This window comes from Pocillopora damicornis, chromosome 7, assembly GCF_964200805.1.
Source record: "Pocillopora damicornis chromosome 7, jaPocDami1.2, whole genome shotgun sequence".
In the NCBI taxonomy this organism is placed as follows: domain Eukaryota; kingdom Metazoa; phylum Cnidaria; class Anthozoa; order Scleractinia; family Pocilloporidae; genus Pocillopora; species Pocillopora damicornis.
The window spans coordinates 6,883,588-6,908,295 of record NC_142676.1 but is presented as its reverse complement, the minus strand read 5'-3'; the positions used below and the strand labels follow the sequence as shown (position 1 = coordinate 6,908,295).

The window sequence follows — 24,708 nt, the reverse complement described above, 5'->3', positions numbered from 1 at the left end:
ACAATAACTGGAATTGAACTAGGGGAGAGGTAGGTGCGTTAGACACTGATATTTTTTAAAAAGACATTCTTCTACTATGTATACCCCCCTAAGAATGTATCTACTCAAATTTCTAAGCATGCGCATTGTTGCGTCATGAAGTAAACACTCCGAGAAGATGGCGCACGAAGCTGTGCTTCGCAAAACAGTTCCAGTTGGCGGAAAAAATGATTCCTATTGCCCAAATAGCGTTATGCTTTTGCCTGATAGACCAATAACCTTTGGTAGAATAATATCTCCAGATGTAAGTGTACGTTTGACGTCAAAAACTGCACCATTAATGATTTCTCGTCGACATGCCACTGTTTCTGTTTCGGCTGGCAAATGGACGATAGTGGATCATGAGGTACAGTAAGCTCTGGGGAATTAATCCTTCAAGGGTCGCTTGCTAATAAAGCATGATATTCATTCATATTGGTTGCGAAATGCGAACATTTTCTTTCTACCGCGCAAGTTTTTATGCACTGCTAAGGGCGAGAAACTTTCGTACATTCAAGTTAAAATTGCTGCGAGCGTTTTAATTTTTTTGGTCGCAGTACGCTTGTTGTTGTGTTTTCGGTGATGAATATTCAATACCTTGAAGAAGTTGCAGCTGGTTGGATAACTCTCAAAAGACCACCCTAATTAAACTTGCGCTTTCCCTCTAAAGGTTTCTTGAGTTATGTAAAGATCATCTTTAAACAGCTGTTAGTGTCCCGTATTGTTGAATGCTTTATGAAACGGTTTGTAGCCCTTGGCTTTGGGTGAACCAACAGTGCGAAAATAACCTTTCGTTGGACTTTCTGATGGGCGTTAATTTATTCAGCGTCGTGCAGGATTTACATGTAAATACCTGCCGCAGAATTAATTCCCCATCATAAATATCTTTTTGTTCAGTTCTTACGATTTCAAAATTAGTTTTTTCTCCATTGTGCGAATAAAGTTCTGATCAAGTTCATTCCTTTTCTTTTTTTCTGCTTGATATTATCACAGTCATGCTGTAAAATATCAAGATGATTATGTTCAGGAAGAAAAAAGCTGAAACTTTTGCTGTTATTGAAATTAAAAAAAATGTTGAAAGTGTCATGTAGTATGGTTTTTAAATTGAGACCGAACAAGAATCTTAATGGAAATATGTTCTTACAGATTTTATTTATGACAAAGTTGTAGGGTGATTATTGATTTCCTATGCATGGTGTATGCATTATTCACCTGTAGAAAATATTGAAGGATGATATATATCATGCCTGGTATTTCATGTAAACATTGTTCAAGGAACTCTTGACATCAGAAAAATGCAATGAAGGGCTGAAGAAGGAGTCATGTCGGTGAACACAACCTTCTTCACAACACCCAACTGGCTGTTGGACATAGTGGATAATTAATACTTCTTAGCTGTAGTGGACTGATATCAGTGATGACTTTCTCAGCAATTTAGGCTAAAAAATCCTGTCCTACTCTGTGGCTAGCAAAACAGTTGCTGCTTGGAGTGTTTTCCCTCGTAGTCTCTAATAAGGACTAGTTCTTGAGTTAATTGAATGGGCCATTTCTAAAGCTTCTATGTCTATTTTTATTTGTATCTTTCAGAGCTTGAATGGAGTGTTTATCAATAGAAACAGGATTCAACCAAGCATCCCTCATTTACTAGAACCTGGTGATCGAGTGGTTTTTGGTGTTGGAGTAAACTCTAATACACCAGAATTTGAATATGTTTTTGAACACATTGCTAGAGGCCGCAAAAGGTGTGCAGACTCATCTCTGTTGAGTAACAAAGACAGCTCAGTTAAACAGAGGAAAATCTTCAGAGAAAGTGGTGGCTATGTAATGGTACCATTCAGTACAGATCATCCTGCTGTTCATGAAGCCATTAGTGTTGCTGAAGAAAAGATTAAAAAATTGAAGGCTTCATTAGAAGAAAAAGAGAAATGCCATGCAGATGTTGTTCTGCAGTTGGAAAAAACAGAGAAGGAGCTACAAACTAAGCTGTTAGATCAGAAGGCCACATTAGAAAAAGAAAAACATGAGCTGGAAGGTGCTCTTAAGACACTGTTTGCAGAAAAGTTGATGGAGAAGGAAGAGCAACTCAATCAGGAGTTGAAAAGCCAAAAAGAAAGCTTGATAGAAGAAAAGAAACTTGTGGAAATGCAGTTGCAAGAAGAATTGAAGAAGCAGTTGGAAGAAAAAGACAAACAGCTAGAAAATCAGTTGACTCAACAAAAAGAAGCACTGGAGCAAGTGATTGCTGAGAAAGAAGCCCGGCAGAACATGCTGCATATAGAATTGGAGAATTACAAAGCATCCCAAGCTAGAATGCAAGACTTAGAGGCAAATGAGAGAAAAATGGAATCCACTTTACAGGAGCTGCGACAAATTGTAGAATCAAAAAACAAGGAGCTTCTAAAACAACAAGAAGAGACAAAGAGAGTGGAGGAAGTTGCACGGAAAACAGTCATTGAGCAGATGGAGGATGAGTTTTCTTGTATAATTTGTCAGGACCTTTTCATTAATTCTACTACCTTACCTTGTGCCCATTCCTTCTGTGAATACTGCTTGATGTCATGGCTTCAGAAGAAGAACAACTGTCCAATCTGCCGTCAACCCATAGTGGGAAGACCAGTCAGGTCTCTTGTTCTTGATAACGCCATTGCCAAAATGGTGGAATCTATGGATGAGGAGACCAAGACAAGGCGGCAGACTGTCACTCAGGAAAGGGAGGAGTTGAAAAGAGGTAATATTCTACAAAATGCAGTGATCATCATTGATGGCTAAGTGAAGCTGTGAACCTGTACAACTCCTTGTCTACAGGTGACCTTGTCTTATGACTAGGTGACCACATGTAATTGTTTGTTAAGATCTGTGCCAACTGTGAGGGAAAGAATAACGATCCATCTGATCCCGAAAGAGAAAAAAAAAACATCTTGCCGATAAAGTTTCTTTGCATGGCACTGCAAAATTAAGAGAGGTGTTTTCGCAGTGAAGTGTTCTTACTTACTCAAGGAACCAGGAGAATGAAAAGTCTGCATAATTATGTTTACCTCATCATAGGATTCCTACTGAATAGGGATGTCCCTAATGCCCATTTGTCAAACCAGTCCAAGTGTACATACATGTTTACGAGACCATTGCCTAACTTGTAACTGGTTAATATCTACGATTGTGTTCGCAACCAAACTCTCCAAAAGGAAGTACTTAAATCTGTAAGCAAGAAATTTATGATTGTGAGAGAATCAAACAGTTCATAAACTGATTGTCTTCAAAATGAAAAGTCAAACTTGTAGTTTTGTTGATGAAGTCAGAACCCTTCGTGAAACAAAGTGGTTGCAGATACCCCAAAGGTGCAAATACATTTTGATGCTTAGTGAGAAAATATGCTCACAAGCATTTGTGAATTTGTGGAAGAAGACACAACTATTCTGCCATGGCTTAATTTCCTATTCTCAGTCCTACAGTAGATGTAACCGAAGATTTGTATCAAAGCAAATGTTTGCCTGCTGAAAGTTTGATCCTTTCTTGATTTGTTTTATTGTCGGTAAGTGAGGCATGATAGATATTCAAATTTGTAGATTGCTGACAGAGGGAAGGCAATAGTTATTTTCGTTCTGGTATTCATTCACTCAAACATCTTTTTAGATTTATTTTTACTCAACATGCCAAGTGGCCAATCAGAGAAAGTGAAAAATTTTATTTAAATCACTCCAGTGCATGAAGCATGTGAAAATTTACATCCACTCTGTCACATAGGTGGTAAATTGAGATTTTTAAGTGCATTTTGATAATGAAACAATTGATTATTGGGTTAAAATTTTAATTAGTTCTAGAAATAACTTGCATTAATGATAATAATAACAATGGTTGCAGGTTAAAAATTGCTACAGTGTATGCTTTTTTTTTGAAGAGGCATAACTGTTTTGAAGCACTATACACCGTGGAGAGAATCTTAGGGTGGAGCTACTTTGTTTTCAGACATGGACAACATTCTCTTGTTACCTTAAACTGTTCCCCCCCACTTTTTCCTAAAGGAAACCATGACAATATAGTTATTGAAGGGAAAGCCAAGTTGTCCAGAAAAATAACAAAAAGAGGAAAATTAAAGCAAAGAAAAAGAAACATTTAAAAATGGTGGTTATTTATTTCTCTTTTTCTTTCTCTGCATCAGGGTGTCACTGTTATTGTGAATGGCTAATCTTTTTCTACAGGAGCAATCAACAGCAGATTTTCCAAACCCAACACTAAATTTAACATCCTTCAGATTGAACCATTTCATCAGTGCATTGAGAAGCAGACAACTTTTTTTTTTTCTCAAACTTTGAGGAGGAGCAAAATCCAATTTGGAATAATCTTCAAATGTTAAACAAAAACAAAACTTTCACAAATATTGTAACACAGTGTCTTATTAATTGTATTTGTAATAAATAATATGATTCTAAGATAAATAACTTTCATGCAAATATAAAAGACAGTGTGGGTTTCTTTCAGTCACTTTAAAACAGCTCCTTGAAGGAACTGATCAGTGTCCTTGGGAATGTTAAATTTATATATCTTTGGTGTCCCTTGATGTTCTTCAGGAATAATATCAGGCTAAAATTATGGCTAGAGGCCCCAGTTTAAATGTCTAGTTGATGAAAATGTGTTCTGATCTCTGAGGAACATTGCTGTCCTTCTATCTGGAAGCTTCATACATACAAGTTTTGTGAAAAATGACAAATGGTAGCTGAAATACCATTTAATTAATATTTAAAAAGAGTGGAAAAGTTGTGATATTTTCTACAGTTATGGTAACATACATTTGCTTAGTTTCAGGGTTTCATACTCTAACAAATCTGGCATATAAAGATATTGTTGAAATTAATAATTTTAAGGAGTTATGAACAAAAGACTTAAATGGATTTTGGTAGGTAAACAACCGGTTGCATTGGTCGTGTTTAATTTATAAAACCTGTCATCATTTTGATATCCCTAGTTTCCCATCTTTTTACCTCTCTTATTCCTTTTTTGTTGTTCCATCCTTTTCATTCTTTCCGACTACTTCCTCTCTCACTAACTCCTGTAGTCATAAATTTGATGATGACTGTCCTTGCATTCTAGTTGAAAGGCAAGGAATTGATGAACTGATAAACATCACTCAGTGTACTAATTCGCAGTTCATGAGGTTCAAGTAATACTTGAAATTTTTGCAAGCTGAAGTGGAAAAGTTTAAGTATTGGCTTTTCGTCTGCTCACAATGTGCTGAAAAAGCAAAAATTGCCTTGAAATGTTGTTTCCTTTTTTTGTTGTAAGAAGGGCCCAGAAAAATTTGTGCTTTAGTATTTTTATTTGTAAATTATGATATGAATATTTTCTTTTCACAATGCTGGACTGAAAGATACTTGTAAACAACTTCTCAGAGTCAGACAGAACTTGACATTTGTCTAACATTTCATTGATCAATTTACTGCTCACAGCTGCTTCTACAGCTATGCCTGGGTCACGAGAACATCCAATCACTTTGAATGATGCAGAGGGCCAACAGGGTGAGAGTAACACTGTTACCCAGGCAATGGTGCAGAACACAATGCGGCATATGAGGCCTGCAAGGGAACCTCGTGGCCGTCAAGCTCAAGAGCACCGCCCTGCTGTACACCAAAGAAACAACTATGGTAACCAAAGGTATTATGAGAACAGGTATCATGGTAACCATGGTAGCAATGGTGGGGGTGGTGCTGGATATCGTTACAGCGGTAGTGATTATGAGCGGCAGCCTTACCAGCATAACTACATGCATGGTCTTCCTGGGACTTATTATCCAGGTTATGGCCATTGCCATTTGTGTGGTAAGTATTTGTGAAGCTAATTGCTGACATGCAATTTCTCCTTATGAATATTTTTACCAATTAAAAGTTGTAAGCAACACATGTAACTTTCTATCAGTTAACCAGCATAAACACCCACTTGGGATGCTGGGAGTACTCGGCAGTTTATAAATTATGATTTACAAATTTTTTCCATGTTCTTCCAACATCCCAAGTGGGTTATTAGCATAGGTAACAACATGATTTAGAGTGCAATTTGGTGTTAATATGCCTGAGTAAATTTTTTAATGACAGCAAATTTTCATGAACACAGAGGGTAAGTGCAAGTTGTAGTCTTTCACAAATTTACAAGTGCTTATTTACACCAAATTGCATGAGAAATCATGTTACTCAGTATTAATTTACATGAGAAACACATAACAGAAAGTCAAGAGGGATAAAACTTTGGCTGCATGCTATTTGCAGTTTTCACTCAAATTACAACTTTGTACTTGTGTTACATGAAATATGCACTTGTTTTCAGCCAATCAGGCACACAATTTTTTTAATGTATTCTCTTATGCTGGTAAACTGATAGGAAGTGCTGTATTCTGCTTTTATAAAATAACGATAGACTTTTAGTGCAGTAAATGATAGGTTTTGTACCAATCAGGGCACTCATAGTAGCTGTGATTTATTTTATAAATGGCAGTCATCTTAAAGTCTCTAAATTAAAAAATCAGACTGTTGTGAAAGGAAATGTCTACTTGCAGTTTCCTGTATAACCTGCGTAAGCTAGGGTGTAGAGGGGTAATTTCCTTCCTTTCACAAGAACCAAACTTTTTTCCCAAACATGTTGTTTTCTTCCCTTTAATATGCTTATGGTAACAACTGAGTAATGTTGAAAGCAGCATTTACTCTTTTTGACAATTTTATTTTCTTGGCAAGTGTATTTGTCAAGGGTATAATTGGTCTATAATTGAAATCTTTTTAATTATGCCAATGGGATGTGAAGAGTTTCTTTGCAAAATGGGTTAAATTGTCAATTGTAGTAAATAATGATTATCTTCCCAGCTGATTCAAGCTTCCCTGTAGTCAGTAGTCATCTCATGGCAAAAGCAGTTGCTCTTGCCATATGAAATGACTACTGATTACAGGGAAGTAGTAGAGATCAAAATTTGACAGATTGAGTGCCATCGGAGAAAAAGACACTGGTGTAACAACAAAAATAAAAGTGATGATGATGATGATGATGATTATTGTTATTTTATTTTTATGTATCTGCTATCCTTGATAGATTTATTAACTTCGAAAATTTACCTTGACTTTTCTGTGTTAACAAAAATATGTAAAGTAATTTTGTGAAATTAAATTTTGTCACCAGGAATGAGAGGACACTGGGCTCCCGGATGCCCACTCAGTCATTAACTGCAGTGGTGGACAACTGAGCTGCTGTTCAGATTGGTAGCCAGTACTGAACCCTTATGTACAGATGCCAAAAACACATTTAAATTAATTTACATCAATGGTTATAAAATGTACAAGGATAATACCTAATTAAGAAACTATGTGAGGGAAATGCTTTGAATGAATTTCTGCTCTGGATGGAAATGTGTATTGATGCTTCAATTTCAACATTGTTCTTGTTATGGCTTTCATAATCTGATTTGCAAAAAAAAAAGGAAGCTGTCTACAGTAGATTATAAGTTATCTCTTTCTGATAAGAGTGTTATTTAGTGTAATATTGTTAATGATTGGAACAATTCAGAGAGTGTTTAAGACAGAGTGGTGCACATGCAAATATTTCCTTTGTGCAATGTTTGTACCTGTTGGTAAAGTTAAAATCTCTCTCCTGGTGGTAATCTAAAGTTATTGTAACTTGAAGAACTACATTTTCATGCCCTACTGAACTACGTACACCTAAAGTGAACTTATTTTCAGGAACTTAAAAGAGAAATGAAGACAAAATTGTATGTGTAAGACCCCCTTTAACAGGGTGTGGTCATCACTAGATGTAGGCAGTCACACAGGGGGATTAAGGTACAGACAGATCAAGCCAAGTTCCTGATCAAATATTTTGCTCAACTCTGTCAACCATTCCCCAATACTGCTTTTTTCCCCACCCTTCCTTCCCTCTCAAACATAAAAACAAAATAAAGAATAGATAGTAAACTTCAAAGGTAACCATGTGGAAAAAATTTCATTGGCTTGGCTGCCTTTGTACCCTATGAATCAACACTATCACTGAAAAAACATTTCTGGCAACTAATAGGGCTTTATTAATTAGTTAATTCACTCATTAATTAAGCCTAATTGACTTCTTACTACTGTATGGATTATTAGTCTGTTGAACTTCTAAAAGGTGGGGGTATGTGCTAATATTATAGCAGTTTTGCGTTCAAAATGGAATAAGATAGCTTAACCTTATGTTGAACTTACAGAGTGTATACAGTCCTTTCATTAAAACAGAGTGGTTTATAACAAACACAATATTTATATTATTGCTTTGTAAATTCATGTAACATTGGGAGGGAATAAAATTTGAAGCATTCAAATTTTGTTGACTTTTTCTATTTGGTAGAAGAATGGCAATGCACAAGAAAAAATCAGATTCTAAAATAAAATGGTCTTGATGATAGTATTTCTGACCAATTTTCAACCAATCCTGGCTTGCAGATAATGAAAAAATGGTGATGGATTTTAAATGCAGGTCACAAGTCGCATGATTCTTTATTTCAGCAGCTATTTCAACACTAAAACAAATTAAAGGTAATTGAGTAACAATTGTAGTAGCTATTTTGCAACACAATAGGTATATGATGGGGGGGGGAGAGGGTTCCTCATCCCATTTCACCCATGAATTTTAGAGAAAAAGACATACATGCTGTCACAAATTTTAAGGGGCAAATTTTACATTTTTGCCTTGCCATTCTTTTCTGTAAAGTAAACAAGGAAAAGGAAAACAATTAGCCTCTGAAAAGTTACAGCCACAATTAATCTCACCAAAGACAACTTAAAGGTCTTCCTAGTGACATAATTTTTCATGATGACTCTTTTCACTGGTCTTATAATCAGAGATATGGTATATGCAACTAACAGGCTGTGGTGTGGTGTTAATGAAGTTATTAATTTAAGGATGTCAATACCACATCTTTAACTTTATGGCATCATTAACTCCATGTAAAAAAACATTTTAACGATGTTAGGGACTTGTCAGAAATTAGCAGGGGGGGAGGGGGGTGGAAACGGGGGGGGGGGGTCACAACTTTTTGAGCCTCAGAAAAGGGAGGGGTCATGAAAAATGGGCAGTTAAAAGGGGGAGGGTCATGCAAATATATGCCCGTGATCATGTAGAGGTTCACCCACAGAAGAAAAAGGAAGTTCTTTATTTGGCAAAAAAAAGAGAAAGATACAATGGTTTACGGAACGTTATGGATATAAACTGTGAAGTACTATAGCAAGGGGGAGGGTCATGATATTTTAGGCCAAGCTCAAGGGGAGGGTTAGCAAATTTCACTCCCATTGCAGGGATGGGTCACCTAATTTCCGAACCCAAATTTAAAATTCCCACCCCCCCTCCCCCCCTGCTAATTTCTGACAAGTCCCTTATATAGCTATCAACATAGTTGCTGTAAGCTCACTAAGTCAATAATGTTGAGAATTTTTAAGTAGTCCAAACAGTTCCCTGCAATTTTGAGAAAGCAAAAACAACCCCTGCCTGACCCCTACATCCTTTGAGGCTGATTGCTGTTTCTTCTTTCCTTTCCCCAAGAAATGTTACCAGTATTTCAATGACACCAACAACAAAAAAATTCCTGCAACTTTTTGTCTGATTATTTGGCTGGGGTAGGTAATATCGATGTGAACCCTTTTCAAACAGAAGATTAAGAAACCAGATATATTGGTAGTTGGTATAATTCCAAATTTTAATCAACGTTATCTTGATTGTGGATAAACAGTACTGTCAATTTCATTGCAAAGCTAACTGACTTTTGTTTAACATTTAATTTGTGACTTAAGTTTAATCATTCAAATACCCAAGGTTTAGAGATTGATGAAGCCCTTATGTAGGGTCCATTAGGGGGCTCTGAGTATCCTGCATCTCATTAATTTAACTTTAATTAAACTTAATATTAACAATAATGTACCCCATAAATTCCTGCAGATTGTATCCCCATAATTCCAAAAATCACTATTTAACTGAAATACCCATACCCCTTAAAGTTTTTACCCAAATATTCAAACAAACTTAAACTTTCTTAAAAGAATAAATAGTTCATCATTGGTAAAACTTCAAAAATAAATATTTTTTTCATTTCAATTCTGGAGATCAAGTTGAATTTTGTTGTGAATGCAATGTAGATTATTATTAAAGGTAAATATAATACTCCATAATTAAGACTAGCAGCCAAAATGTGAATGAACCAAAAGTAAAAAAACATAAATTGTTTTGAAGGAGTTCTTTCAGTAAGGAATGAGCAAGCCACAAATGAAAAGGAGGCCAAAAGGCATAAATACTGTATTCTTAAAAGTACTTCAGATTTTACTCAATTTCTAGATTGTTAGATCCCAAGAAAATTGCAGATTTAACTTAATTTATTCACTAAATAATCTAACAATCATAATAATTATTTGCATATACCACACAAGTGAACATTACTGCCCTCAGATGGGCTGACTTATTAGTGAATAGTAAATACCATGCACTTCTAAGTAGCTGATGAGACAAAATCACACATCAAGACTTAATTTCTGGCCACTCTTCAGTATATTGTCCAGTAAATTGTCCGTGTGATATATCCAGCACAAAAGCAAGTATTCACCTCAGTATCAGTGAAAGCGATGGATATTCACCAATATCCACCATGATTCACTGCCACTTCCATGATTAATTGTTACAATTATGATTATCTAGACTATCATTGCAATCATAAGAATCATCATGATTTTTTATAGCTATCATGATTATAAGTTAGTTAATATAAACCAAGAGCATTTATAACATAACTATAAAATAATTGTGAAAAAAGTGTTCCATTCACCCTTTCCATCCCATAAGTGACCAAGACAACATTTCTCCTTTTGATGTAATTGTGATATCAGTACAATATCAAGCAGACGATTAAGTGATGAAAATAAAGAAAAATATAACTTAGAGGATTATTAGTTGATCCAAAACCAAATTCTCAAAACTAACATCACAAGAACTGTACATGGCAGACAGTAAGGAGAATTACTATTGAGATCTTGGGAGTTAAGGGTTATAATCCCCACTGATTCCTCCTCATTGTATCACCATTGAATCAAACACTTCAATCATGAGAATGATAGAAAGAGCAGCCAACTTAAGAAATTCTTGATCGTTAAGGAAGTTCTTCTACTCAGTATCATGGTAAATTTACAAAGAGCAATATGGAGAATGTACATACTGTTGTCAAGGGGTAAAATTTTAAAGGAGCTGGATACTCTCCACAGAAGCACTGATGTTGCTGTTCTTTTTCAACAGAGATTTTACATAAAGGCCTCCAAGGAGTTCTTTATTGTCAGGTTTCCCATGTTGACTTTCTGTGCAGATATTCTCAGAGACTGTAACCACTTTGACAGTCACAGCAGCATCACTATCTCCTTTGGTCTTATTGAATGGAGACTCAAAGCAGATCAGAAGCATCTGAATAGCTGCACTGAGAAGAATAAGAGAGCCTATTGTGTAAAACGCAAACTTGTATGAAGCCAGTTGGTCAGCTATGAAGCCTACAAAAAATAATATCAAATATTTCAGTTGTAACAGCAGAAACAATTAGGCCAGTAATGCAAGTTTACTGCTTGCTTGGGTATTAATTTGTTTAAACAGTGAGTGAGGTCATTATACAACAACAAACTCAATGCCTGCTCATGTCTAATCAGGTTCATCAAATGAACTGGTGCCAACACACTAGTGGGAGGCCTGTGCTTGTATTACTATGCCATCCCTGTTTGTCTTACAGTTCAGGAAAGACTGTGAAAGCCATGCACGGCATAAGTATAGGAGTTTTCAAAATCGGGACTTTCACAGAAGCCCCAAATAGTGAATGAATGAAACAGAATGAATAGTGAAAAATAAAGTAGTCAATGCACCAATCACATTTGAGGAAATTGTAATGGTTATGATTAAAAACATTAAATTTCTGAGTTCTTACCTGTTAAAGGTGGACCAGCAGCTAAAGCCAGTGAACACAACATGCACCCAAACCCAAATGCAGCTGCTCGTCTCTTGGGCCCAACAATATTCAAGAGAATTACATTTTGTGTTGTGATGAAGGCTCCATCTGAGAACTCAAACACTACAGCATAAAATGCAACAGAAAGATAGTTTGTAGCAAGTGGTAAGAGCAGTGTAGAGATTCCAGAAACCAAAATTCCAAGCTGATTTACATAACGTATATTAATCCATTTGACATCACACAGTCTGCCAATTAGAAATGCAGATGTGCCTGATGAGATTCCAAGGAACATGTAAAAGAATGAGGCTTGATGAGGTGAAATGTTCAGTTCTTCACTGTACTTGGCCTGAAAACAAAGAAGACATCAGTTTGGTGTGAAGTCTAATCATCCAGTTGAGAAAGCTGTGATCAACTTTTTTTTTTATCAACCTGGGTGGAAGTCATCATCAAAGTCAATTAACCCTTTACCTCCCAGGTCAAATTTTTTAAATCTCTTTACTGTCAACCATACAATTCTTATAATGTTAGTTCAGAGAATTTGGTATTGGATCAACTAATTATCCCCAAATTGATATTTTTCTTTATTCACATCACTTGTCTGCTTGATATTGTATTAATATTGTAAGGAGAAATTCTGTCTTGGTCACACATGGGAGTTAAAGGGTTAAGGATTAATCCCTTTGTCCATTGAGTGTTGGTACTTGTGAACACAGATTGGTCACTTTTGCTACGATATTATTGGCTATAGGACTCCAGGGGCCAGTAATATTACAAGAGGTCTAACCCAAACCAAGATTTTTTTTGCAACCAGTGGGCCTCAGGCTTTCTATATAAGAAGGTTGATTAAACTAACTAAATAACTGTCCTTCCACTGTTAACTTTCAGCTGTCTTGACACTGTCCTCAAAGATAAATGTTTGGAAAAAAAGGTTAAGAAAAAATTGAGGATTTGTTTAGGATGCCATTTTGTTAAACTATGGCTAAACTTTGTTAAAGAAACTGGCCCTAGGAGTATAAGACCCTTCTGAATGATCAGTTTTAATCTGTAGATTGTGAAGTTTATCTTAGAGTAATACTACGTAGTAGTACATGCGACGCCCATTAGGACACCCCCCTTCCGCGCCCCCTCTTTGTAAGCCTTTTATGAGCAAACAAACTACCATATTCAGGAGGCTGGCGAGTACCTTCTGTTTGACAGTGTGATCCCCTGGCTGTGCCCATATGCAGTTTACTTACCCTGAATAAAGCAAACGCCCTGCAAGAACCCTTTTACCCTTACATGTAACCAAAAATGAATTTCACCTTACAATGTCAATAGAGTTTCATGCAAAAAGGTGATGAATAGTGAAACAATTTAACATCTAGTAGATAGTGTTCAATTTTAGACCAGATGCTTAGGTCTAATATAGAAAAAAAGTGCGTGGAAAACAGTGTGTAGGATCCATATTTAGAGCCATAAAGACTGAGTCTCCTTAATCCTTTTCACCCTAACCTCAGTATACATATCCTCCATAATGTTCTCTATACATTTCCTTAGGTGCTGACGAGGAGAATTTGTTAAACAATCACAAGCTTATTTATTTCTTTGTTGTTTTAATAATTCACTTTATTCTTGAGATCTTAATGTGTGATTCAGGGGTCATAACTGTTGGGAAAAATTAAATGCTATAGTCAGTCTTAAGAGTCAATGAGTTACTAACATAAACTCACACTTAGTATCACTTACTAATCACTTACTAGATGAACCATGGGTATGAAGCGACACAAGAACATCAGTGTAAATGAAGAAACAAGTATGCAAAACTGGGGAATCTGCCATACTGAAAAATCAAGAATTTTCATTTCCTCACTCCTAGCTTCAAAGTCATTGCCACAGTAATCTTTCTCCTCATTGTTATCATTGCTCTCTCCTATTTTTTGCTTCCCTGCTGCTTCCCAGTCATTCTCTTCAACATTGGGATTAAAAGTCATAGCACAGACAAAAATAAGGGTGCATGAAGCTGCCATCACTCTATATGTGTTTCTCCAGCCAAATGAATCAAGTAGGACTTGTGTTATAGGGCCCCATACAAACATTCCAAGACTGGCCCCCATGGTTAAAATCCCTGTGGCAAATGATCGCTTCTTGTTGAAGTACTTTGCCACTATTAAAAAACATGACGTACGACAGAAACATGCTCCTAGTCCCGTAAGAATACTATAGGTGATGAACATGATTGCAATGTTGTTAACAAATGATGTTGCTATAAGTCCTGTTACAAACAGCAATGCTCCAGTCATGATCAAACAGCGACAACTTAACTTGTCAGAGAGACGTCCCACAAATGGAGCAGCAAATAGTGCAAGTGATAAGCAGAGGGAACCTACCCAAGCTGTAAGAAATAATGAGTAATAATTATGAAGAAGTATTTTAATAAATTTGGTTTGCTCCATCTTATTAGATCTCTGCTCAAGGACACTCTAGTGCTATCAATGAAGCTGATTTAAAAGGAGTTTCCTCAAAGAATTTTGACCTACTTTTACAATCACTTTAAGAATACTTTCACTTCCAATTAATGGAATATTAAAACACTGAGACAACAACAGATCACCGAGAAATATCATTGAATATATGAGCTGCTGCTTACTTGTGCTTACTTGTAAGCCATGATTGTTTAAGTAGTAACAAATTTATTTGCAACAGTTTCCTGGCCTTCCAGTGGCCTCATCTTTTCATAGTGTGGTATATAATAAAGTTGATACCACTCTCCTAAGGATGTTCCACACCTTATGGCTGAGTAGTTCCACAGCTTAAAAGCTGTAGAACATGCAACATGCAAAAATCAATTTAAACCAAAAAAAAAGAGAAACAACTATCATAACAAAAAAAAGAAACTAGAAAGTTTGGAGTCTAGGAAATGTGGTAGCCAGTTAGAATTCTTGGGAGTTAAAGGGTTAATTAAGTGACCCACTTGCCTGTTTTTTCCCTGTTTGTTTCAAACTTTGCCATCAATACAGGAAAAAGCACACCAAAGCTGCGCATAATTCCCAAGACCATCACTTGTGAGAGAGTTGCACAGATGCAAACAACCAAGGACCATTTTGAATCCTGCTGGTGCCTTGCTTTGACACAACAGTTATACATGCTAAACATTACCTTATGTACCTGTGTAAAAAAAAAAAAACCTTAATTTAATAAAACCCCCTCCTAATAAGCCTGACTCTTACCAAATTTCCCGAAATAAGTGCCCTTGCTCTTCTAAGTGCCCTCCCCAAGAAAGCACCCACCTCCTAGGCCATAATGTCAAACAAAGCCTTTCTGGCTTCTTCACTTTCTTAAATAATAGGCGTACAATAAAATCCTGTTCCTATTGCCACTTTATATACAACTTTCAAGCTTCAACTACAGCAGAATCATACCAGAGAGTAGTTTATTTCCTGTTCCAGCTATTTCTATCTCCATGTGCTTCCATAGTTCCTTTATATGTGCATTTATCTGTTCTTTTTACTTTTGTCCCACTGCTGTGCTATGTCAACGAGTGCCCCCTAAATTAAGCGCCCTCCTTCCAACAAGCGCCCTTCCTTTAAGCCGAAATTTTATCTAAGCACCTAAAAGCTTATTTGAGGAAATACAGTGAGCTTCGTCATGTTCCCTCCAAAGACTCTGCATGCTCACGGTAATGCCGCTATACCTTATATTGGTTAATTTAAAGTATGTTTGGTTTTTAAAATGTTCAGAACTAAAGCACTGGTTGAACAATATGCAAAAATATGATCTTATTCTCGCGGAATGCATGACGATTTACTTCTTGTTCAAGTAAAGGCGACGGTAAACATATCGATCGTAGTAGATGATTCAATATCTTGAATGTTCAACGTTAAACAGTAGCGTTTAACCTCGCGTCGCTATAGTGACCTCTTAAGCAAGTGTGATAACCTCGAGAAATTGGATGTAAACATCGCGGGATATTTTCCACGCACGGCTAGGCGGGTTTCTTCACCTACCTGGGGTCTCCCACCTCCATGTAAACAGGCCCTAAAGCACTATACCTTTAACGGGATAGTGACGGTAAATTTTATAAGAGAGGCAAGTGTGATGCAATATTGCGTACGATCGTAATTGTGCAATATGATTCAAATCTTGCAGATAATTACCTGCACTACACTAGTTTGACCGATAATGATTTAGCAGTGGTGGTTGTATGGAATAAAAGTTGATTATTTCACTATTCGTTTAAAACATTTTTTCAAAACATGCTCAGTAGTAAAATCTAATAATTATACCATTTATGATATAAGTGCTGATATTTACTCAATGCAAACTCACCGAATAAAAAGCGTCTGTCTTTGATGAGAAGCAATCCCATTGGTCCTACGATTTTTCTCACTAGTGAGTGTAATCAAGGTTGAATCACTTCACTACTCTCCAAATTATTACTCATTTTCGATAGTACCTCTCTCAGTTTCTAAAATGGCCAATGGTCGGTGATTGAGGATGGTGTCGGCAAAAATTTTTTTTGGGATCACTTTCTGGGGAGTTACTACATCACGGGCGACGAGCGGGGAAAGAAAAAAACAGAAATACGAGTGGTCAGCGGGGAAACAAATTAAATACTTCATAGCCTTCATAAGGCTAATGTGTTTACCTTGCTTAAATATTTACAATCAGGGCCACTCGTTCAGGAGACTTTTTTTCAAAAGATCCAGACGTTAAAATAATTCTGTTTTCCGTTCGAAGTGTTTTTTTCCTATTTAATTTAACAAATGAACCCGGTATGAAAACTTAACTTTCGAACCGAACGGCAGGTGAAATGTTGTGTTGGTGTCTCTGTCCCCCATGTAAATATTGACTCTAATAGGCATGTAGGAAATCTCTGAGCTTCGAGAAACAGTCAAGTTAAGGCTAATGTGTTTACCTTGCTTAAATATTTATAATCAGGGCCACTCGTTCAGGAGACCTTTTTTCAAAAGATTCAGACGTTAAAATAATTCTGTTTTCCGTTCGAAGTGTTTTTTTCCTATTTAATTTAACAAATGAACCCGGTATGAAAACTTAACTTTCGAACCGAACGGCAGGTGAAATGTTGTGTTGGTGTCTCTGTCCCCCATGTAAATATTGACTCTAATAGGCATGTAGGAAATCTCTGAGCTTCGAGAAACAGTCAAGTTAAGGCTAATGTGTTTACCTTGCTTAAATATTTATAATCAGGGCCACTCGTTCAGGAGACCTTTTTCAAAAGATCCAGACGTTAAAATAATTCTGTTTTCCGTTCGGAGTGTTTTTTTTTTCCTATTTAATTTAACAAATGAACTCGGTATGAAAACTTAACTTTCGAACCGAACGGCAGGTGAAATGTTAAGTTGGTGTTTCTGTCCCCGCACCAAGTTTTTAAAAAAATCCTTAAAACTAGACTGGTGAGCAGCACTCTTCGAACAGCAGTTGTAAAATCTCTTTACTCTCCGACGCGTTTCGTCTAATTGTCGTAGACTTCTTCGGGAAGTTTTACAATTTAACACTAAACACCTGTGTTAATAAGCCATAGTTAGCGGTTACACGAGGGCCAATGACCACAAAGGCTCGGCCAGACCTGCCAATAGGAACAGGTGAAGTTGCGAAATATTTGAAAATTTTTTGGGGTAAGGTGGGAGAATTCATTTGGGGACTACGGTTTTGGTTTTCTCTTTTTCGTCGCGCACGTCACGCAGCAAGTTTCAAAACGTAAATATAATTCATCTTGGTGCCTTTCTGGATGCCACCGATGCCTTTTCTGATGCCTCCATTGTTTATTACGGCAGTAAAAGACATATGTGCCATCAACACTTTTGAAAAATTGCTTAAAATTTTACTTAGCGAAGTATACTGATAACATTTCGGCTTTACAACACTATTGTTTTCTGCAACTACAACGATATGTCTCTACATGAAGTATTTAATTTGTTTCCCCGCTGACCACTCGTATTTCGCTCTTTTCTTCTTTCCCCGCTCGTCGCCCGTGATGTAGTAACTCCCCACTTTCTGAAGGAGCTTAGACACCAGGCTCAATCAGGTAACCAAGCCTTCTGATGATTTGTTAACAATTCTATACTCACCTCCCCCGACTGGTTGAAGTGCGATTGGATGGGGAGGGAAGGGAACATTTTTGTTACTTGCGCGAGAAAAAAACCAATGAGAAGTTATCTATTAACCCTATTTTTTTTTTTTTAATTTTCGCGTGAAAAAATATTACCTTATCTCGCTGCGCTCCGTTCGAATACGAATCTTCTGCCTTTGGCTAAAATACGCTTTCTTCGTGAATTCTTAACTCTACTCACGGTCAAATGGAACCGAAGGAAATTTCAAACCTAGAAAATACTTGCTTCTGAATAGTGTCTTAGCTCTGCTCTCGGTGACATTTTTCCGAAGGACTCGCTAGATTGCAGAACAATCGCAAGAAGTGCACCTCGTCGAGTACAGGTCTTGAAAATGTATTCAATGTTAAAAGAAATCCTAGCAGGCAAACAAAATTAACCTTTCGGTGAACTACGTAATTGAACCAAGTACTTTTTTTGACGGACCACAAAATTCGTCGTAAGTGTAGTAATCCGCTTATTTATTCTTGACATTAAGCTTATTTCGACTTAATAAAGCAATTGGTATCAATGATATGAAAATACGTATTTGACAACTTGATAATCTTGTTAGAACGTCATAGGAAGTTGTACCTTCAAAGAAGCTACGTGTAAAATCTGTAAGGCCTTTTCACTGTTTATGGCGGTAAATTTATATTCACCGTGGAAGCTTTGCACGTCTTAGTTATTTGCTTGATTATTTTTTGACGCTGTTGTGTTGAGCATCCATCTGAAGTGTGCATGACTGAGTGTTCAGGGTGCAAAGAGTGAAAACGGTACGCAAACCTAATAATTTCGACCCCTCCACCCCTCCCTGCTCCACCCTCTACAAAAATGAGTAGTTTCTGGACCATATTGACTTGAAATTTTACACTTGATAATTCCTAAATTGACTGATGCCTCACACAAGAGAAAATTATTTTCATATCATATCTGTGCACCACTGAGGCCTTTCATTAACAAAAAGGCTATTCTGGTATGTTCCAATAATGGCTCTGGGTCAGATGCGTTTGCAACAAAGGATGGAAAAAATGAATTATTATTATTATTATTAACATTATTATCATTATTATTATTGTGTTACATACTCTTAACCAAATTTGAAACTTTACCACTCCCCTCCCCCAAAGCAGCTACATGTAAACAATATAGGGCCTTTTTTAAAGTCCTCACAGTTTAATGCCTCAAGGCTTGCTGGTTTGGCAGTCAGTGGAAAAGTAATGAAAGAAATACATTCAGTTGGATTTAAATGATTATAATTAAGATTTAAATATCAATTCCAACTGAGCAATGACTCACGATACAGAAAACAAGACATTGATTGCATTATATTAGGTGGCTTGATCCAAATGAGCCAAGAAAGCTTTTTTTTTTTGTTTTGTTTTGTACCTAATCATAAAAAAGCCCCATATTCTGTAATTATAAGTCATAAAGTGAAATTCAGTACTCTAACTATATTCAATAGACCTTACTGCAGTTTTCAACACCACCTTAATGGGTTGGTGGGTAGGCATGACCTTGCAGTATTTGTATGAGAATCCAATGTCAAATAATCTTTGTGAATTATATTAGGTGGCTTGATGCAAATAAGCCAAGAAAGCATTTTTTTTTTGTTTGGTACCTAATCATAAAAAGCCCCATATTCTGTAGTAGTAAGTCATGGAGTGAAATTCAGTACTTTAACTATATTCAATAGACCTTACTGCAGTTTTCAACACCACCTTGATGGGTTGGTGGGTAGGCTTGACCTTGCAGTATTTGTATAAGAATTCAATGTCAAATAATTTTTGTGAAAAATTCTGTTATGATAAAAATATCAGAAATATGGCAAACATAAGCAACAGTTGTAAACGTTACAGGAAAAGGATTCTTCTGTAAAAGAATTTTCTTCTTGCAGACTAAAATTTCCTGAAAAAAAATAACAGACAATGCAAGGAAAATCTATTACAAACAACAAGGCAAATTAAAGGACAGGTACAGCCATAGCCACTATGAAGTAAGCATCCCTACCACTCCCAAAATGCATTATCAGTTGCCTCAGATGTCCAGGCAGTCCAGGCAGTCCAGGCAGTCCAGGCAGTCCAGGGAACAATTTAAACATTGACTCAGTTTTGTGTAATCAGATTAATTGTTGCTAAGTGCATTATTTCATGACAACGTACTTCAACAAGTTAGGTAAACATATAGTATATACCACAAAAGCAAATTATTTCTGGTGTTATCGCTAATTGAGATAACAGATCAAGAAAGTATAAGGTTATTAATAAAGTGTTAAATTTTAGCTGTAAGCTTTTCGAGTTATTGATTTGACAATTTACTGTACGTTGTAAAATTACAGATAACACTAAATTTAGGTTGTAAAACACTAAAAAACTTCCTTACTTACCTTTCAGTCGCAAAAAGTTTTCCTCTTTACTGCTTTAAAAATTTGAGCTTGTGTTTACTACTCGCCGAAGTTCCTTGTACTCTCTAGTGTGACAAAAAAGGTCACGCAAGCAAGAAAAGGCTTGGGCACAAATTCAGTAGGCTGGTTTCTAAGCTCCTTCAGAAAGTGATCCCAAAAAAAATTTCTGCTGGCTGTCGTTCTACCCGCCCACCCCCTAGGGAATTTCTTTATCTCCCCAGCCTTCCTCTAGTCGGAAAAAACTACTCGCTGATTGGTTACACTATTTACCTTACGAAGGCGCGCTATAAAAAGAGAGGTTTAAAAATTACTAGAACATTTGTCAATCAACCGTCGTAGCATACAGAACTCCAAAACAGCTTGAGCTGCAGCCGACGTAAAGCACTGACCGGAGACGCATTTCTTTTACAACATTAAAAGCAACCCTTTTTTACTCAGCATTGCCTCCGTTGTACGTTGTTTTACCTAAAAACTGCATTTCCCTTAGCTAGTCGCAAATTCACAATTGAACATTCTTTTAGCATATCAAAGAGATAGATGTAATGTCACCCCTTCAATTAAACACACAGATTGCCCTATCTAGGCCAAACTAAGGGGGCTAAGCTTTTTTTTCTACCTAATATAAGATTCTGCAGCTTTTGTTCAATCAGATCTATTAAATGATCTATACATCAGTACTTTTTTCAGGAGTTTAATGGAGTTCACACCCTTGCCTCTGACCGGAAGAGGATTTTTTCTTTTTGGCAGCGGAAATGTACTTCCTTCGTAGTATGTTATTTCTCTCATCGCCATAATACAGAGCAAGGGTTTCACAGAGAATGCTGTGTACATATACATAATCTACCCAACCACGTTTCCAGGGGTCTGCACGCGCGAGTAATTCTAGCCGGATACGCGCAAGTAATTTTGGTGCGATATGCACAAGCGAGAGGACTCGCGAGTTTTTTATTTGCCTTCTCGCCGAGTGCCTGCTTCGTAGTTCGACACAGGATTAAAACCTGTGTTCTTTTTCAGCCGATTAATTTTTTAGTAAAAGAACTAATTTATATCATTTTATGGGATCATCATTACTCGCGAGGTTTCCATTGCCAAATTGGTAGTCTTTGTAAGCGAATGATGGAGCATTCCACCTCTTGCGTATAGAACACCCAGCGAGTTCAAGATATAGCACAAGATCTGTTGTCATACATAAAATGAATAGAAAATGAAAGGTTACATTTATTAATTTCTCCACTGATAGCCCGCAGAACAGACGTAATGTTTTTTGCGCTTTTCTTGCTCTCCTCCTCTCGCGTGTTACTGGACATTCGCACTCTCCTCCTCCTCCTCCGCAGAAAGAGGAACGTCACGGGGGCGATAAAGCGATTGAGGAGGGTGCCACAAAGAAACAGCTGATTGATTTCTCCGTGTGGAAAGAACTTCCAGTCATTGCTATCATAGTAGGCGCATGTGTGGTAGAGTTCGGCCATTTTGTGCCGCAGATTCATTTGGTAAGTCCGACCCTTAACAAAAGCAATCGAAACGCTCTTACCATCCTTTGACAAAGAAGCTCGTACATGACCAGTTGAAATTTGCTTATGCACAGATTATTCTGCGCGCGATCGAGGTGACATGTGTGCGTAATCGAGGCTACATTTCATGTCGCCTCGACTTTTTCTTTCCGCTTCTTATCTTTGTCCTTCTCTCTAGATTCGCTACGGTGAAGATCTAGGAATCTCGGCCGAGAAAGGTTCAAAACTTTTTATCTACTACGGACTGTGCTCCGCCATTGGTCGGCTCCTGGCTGGTATTATGTGCAACAAAGAGAACGTGAATCCATTCTACGTCTTCCAGGCTGCAGAATTTGTGGCTGGTTTGAGCACAATCCTTGTTACTCTTACCACAACCTACACACCTTTGGTTATCTACGTTATAGTATATGGTCTCAGCGACGGATTCTTCTTCACGAGTTTGAGTTTTATTCTTCTCACGGCCAGTCCGTTAAAGACGCCCGCAGTGCTTGGCTGGGAAATGATGCTGACATCAGCTTTCTTGGCCAGTGGTCCTCCATTAGCGGGTATGGGAAGAAAACTTGTACTCAAGTGATATCTTTAAAGTATTTATAAAGTGCAGTAGACATGTGTCATATACCATGAGAGACAGGCCATTACTCATCGCTTAAGGAGGCTGGAGGATTTTGGTTGTATCACGATCAAATTTACCTGATTCCCCCTAAGGCTGTGAAACATTCTGGTGATTTCCCTTCATCTATAGGTAATTTATAGTCCCCTCCCTCCTTTATGCTGTGTTGGCGATAACTGAATAATTGACCCTCTCCCCCCCCCTCCGTTTCCCCTGAAAACCATAATAATGACTGGTCCCCAACCCCTTCTCAGCTCTTAACCAGTGATCATAGCCCACGCATACTTACCTCAGATGAAAAAAGAAAGAAAAATCAAGAGTTGCTTGGGTATAGTCTCACTCAAGCTAATCGATATAAATTGTTGATGAATGAAAATTTTTCGTTTGGTTTTAAAAGAGGAGTAAGTTTTGACCATGAAATCGGGTCTGTATATTTGAAATATCAGTGGTAATGTTCACGTGCCCCTCCCCCCTTCCACTCTTGTAGTTACCACTTTGTACGTAGTATCCCAGAGACCATCACTGAGAGGGGCAAGCAAGGCAACAAGTGTCAATGTGTCCAGGAGTGCAGTTACTTGATGAGAGTTGGTGAAGTAACTTCTCAACCCTATTCTTTTTGAAGAACTTGGCTAACGTACGTTCTCATCTCCAGGCCCTTACCTGTGATACGTCATTTTCTGTCAGTGTTTCTATTATCCAGGCTCTAAAGACTACCCTTTTATCACATGGACAAATTTCGCAACCATAAGTCAAAATGTAGTTCCATCTGTCAAAAATTGCTACGGAGATTAGGATTTTCTAGAATCGTTGTTTCACATTCATTTCATTTCTTTGTTTTATCAGGTCTTTTAGCGGACAAATTGGGCTCATATGTCCTTCCTTTCCAAGTTGCTGGAGGTATTACGCTGGCAGGATCGTTCATTCCCTTTATGTTGTTGTGTGACAAGCGGCGTGGAAAAGCTGTGTCCATACTGGAACACGAAGATGGCGAGAACCTTCAAGGAGTGGCGTGACGTTTCATCATGTGGAATGTCTGATTTTTTTTTTAATTCTAATCATTATTCTCTTGTTCCATAGATCAAATTAATGGAGAAATATTGTGAGAGTTGTTTTGCAGGAACAGCTAAATTGAATAATAAAAAAGACAACATAAATCACGTCAAGTCTGTCAAGACATGCAAGTGTTAGAGGATAATGCTGCAGTGAGTAAACGGGTAATAAAAAAAATCCAGTAGGCTGGCTGTAGAATCAATGCAATAGAAATTCAAATTCTGCTCTTGCCTTATTTACCATTTTTCTTTTCTCTCTCGCCTTGCGGCCTTTTTCCTCTCCTCTCCCCCCTCCCCCCCCCTTCCGCCCTTGTTCCCTCAGAGCATAAAACTTTAAGTCGAGCACCAGTGAAAAATTAAGGTAATAGTCCACGTAATGAAGCGTAACTAGAGAAAAAATTCCAAGCTCAATAAATGTGTTCATAACAAAGATTCGTTAGACTATTTTCGCCCCTTGGAAGAAGGGGGGGGGGAGAGATGGAGGAGGGTGGAGGAGGTTACGTCCAAGTATTAGGCTATCGGTAACGGAATGTTTTAAGGAGCCAAGTGTCGTGAAATTGACCCAAGTAACCCTCTTCGGGCAAAAATGTGCCCTAGGTTACTAATCCATACATGAATCGTTTCATATTATGCATCCTCAGGAACTGGTGAAACAGTCTTCGCAGTTTTATTGTAATTTTCAAAATTAATACAAAATCAACTTCTTCTGGCTCTGTTGCAACCGAAGAATGTTGAACTTTTCACAGTTAATGAACATTGAGCGGACTGGGTGCATCTTAAACGATAAACTCGAAACTTAATTTACAAAACCGATAGCAGGACGCATGTCAATAGCAGGATTCTGCTGATCTGGTGCACTGCACGAGAAAAATTCTGGTAACATAGCTTCAGACCTCGCAAATTTTCACTTTTACTGAAAGTAACTATTTTTACTAAAACGTAAGAAGTCCATAAAAAGCCCACTGACCGCACAGACATCAGGAATTTTTAAAAGGCTGCGTCAAATCAGTTTTACATCTCTAAAAATAAAGCCTATCTCAAAGAGATATAATTACTACATGC

At 37.3% G+C, this 24,708-nt stretch overlaps 3 protein-coding genes across 5 annotated transcripts; 2 read left to right on the top strand and 1 right to left on the bottom strand.

The window, feature by feature from the left end:
* The first annotated feature begins 119 nt into the window (after positions 1 to 119).
* LOC113686023 (E3 ubiquitin-protein ligase RNF8) lies at positions 120 to 8,341 on the top strand. The gene is made up of 4 exons (XM_027203614.2): positions 120 to 385; positions 1,606 to 2,746; positions 5,460 to 5,828; positions 7,171 to 8,341. Exons 1-4 carry the CDS (start codon positions 158 to 160, stop codon positions 7,212 to 7,214), a joined length of 1,782 nt encoding a protein of 593 aa, XP_027059415.2. The 5' UTR covers positions 120 to 157; the 3' UTR covers positions 7,215 to 8,341.
* Positions 8,342 to 9,685: 1,344 nt separating this feature from the next.
* Positions 9,686 to 16,547, bottom strand: LOC113686026 (monocarboxylate transporter 13). Of its 3 annotated transcripts, none has more exons than XM_089212821.1 (5): positions 16,292 to 16,547; positions 14,941 to 15,130; positions 13,723 to 14,357; positions 11,963 to 12,332; positions 9,686 to 11,537 (listed from the first exon to the last, which is right to left on the bottom strand). In XM_089212821.1, the coding sequence occupies exons 2-5, from the start codon at positions 15,116 to 15,118 to the stop codon at positions 11,236 to 11,238; spliced, it is 1,485 nt and encodes a 494-aa protein (XP_089068947.1). In that variant the 5' UTR covers positions 15,119 to 15,130; positions 16,292 to 16,547; the 3' UTR covers positions 9,686 to 11,235. The 3 variants fall into 3 exon arrangements, with proteins under 3 accessions (XP_089068947.1, XP_027059419.2, XP_027059420.2); XM_027203618.2 differs by lacking the exon at positions 16,292 to 16,547 and adding an exon at positions 15,970 to 16,173; XM_027203619.2 differs by lacking the exon at positions 16,292 to 16,547 and adding an exon at positions 15,385 to 15,501.
* A 3,516-nt stretch (positions 16,548 to 20,063) lies between these two features.
* Positions 20,064 to 23,751, top strand: LOC113686022 (monocarboxylate transporter 10-like). The gene is made up of 4 exons (XM_089212287.1): positions 20,064 to 20,068; positions 21,717 to 21,966; positions 22,166 to 22,532; positions 23,441 to 23,751. The coding sequence occupies exons 1-4, from the start codon at positions 20,064 to 20,066 to the stop codon at positions 23,608 to 23,610; spliced, it is 792 nt and encodes a 263-aa protein (XP_089068413.1). The 3' UTR covers positions 23,611 to 23,751.
* Positions 23,752 to 24,708: the final 957 nt, after the last annotated feature.

Excerpts from the sequence above, each read along its gene's own strand:
- LOC113686022 (XM_089212287.1), top strand. Across the intron at positions 21,967-22,165 it reads TTGTGCCGCAGATTCATTTG|ATTCGCTACGGTGAAGATCT; the intron begins GTAAGTCCGACC and ends CCTTCTCTCTAG. Across the intron at positions 22,533-23,440 it reads CAGTGGTCCTCCATTAGCGG|GTCTTTTAGCGGACAAATTG; the intron begins GTATGGGAAGAA and ends TTGTTTTATCAG.
- LOC113686023 (XM_027203614.2), top strand. The coding sequence starts at position 158 with ATGGCGCACGAAGCTGTGCTTCGCAAAACAGTTCCAGTTGGCGGAAAA. Across the intron at positions 386-1,605 it reads GGACGATAGTGGATCATGAG|AGCTTGAATGGAGTGTTTAT; the intron begins GTACAGTAAGCT and ends TGTATCTTTCAG. Across the intron at positions 2,747-5,459 it reads AAGGGAGGAGTTGAAAAGAG|CTGCTTCTACAGCTATGCCT; the intron begins GTAATATTCTAC and ends TACTGCTCACAG.
- LOC113686026 (XM_089212821.1), bottom strand. The coding sequence starts at position 15,118 with ATGTTTAGCATGTATAACTGTTGTGTCAAAGCAAGGCACCAGCAGGAT. Across the intron at positions 14,358-14,940 it reads AACAAACAGGGAAAAAACAG|CTTGGGTAGGTTCCCTCTGC; the intron begins GCAAGTGGGTCA and ends TATTTCTTACAG. Across the intron at positions 12,333-13,722 it reads TCATACCCATGGTTCATCTA|GCCAAGTACAGTGAAGAACT; the intron begins GTAAGTGATTAG and ends CTTTGTTTTCAG.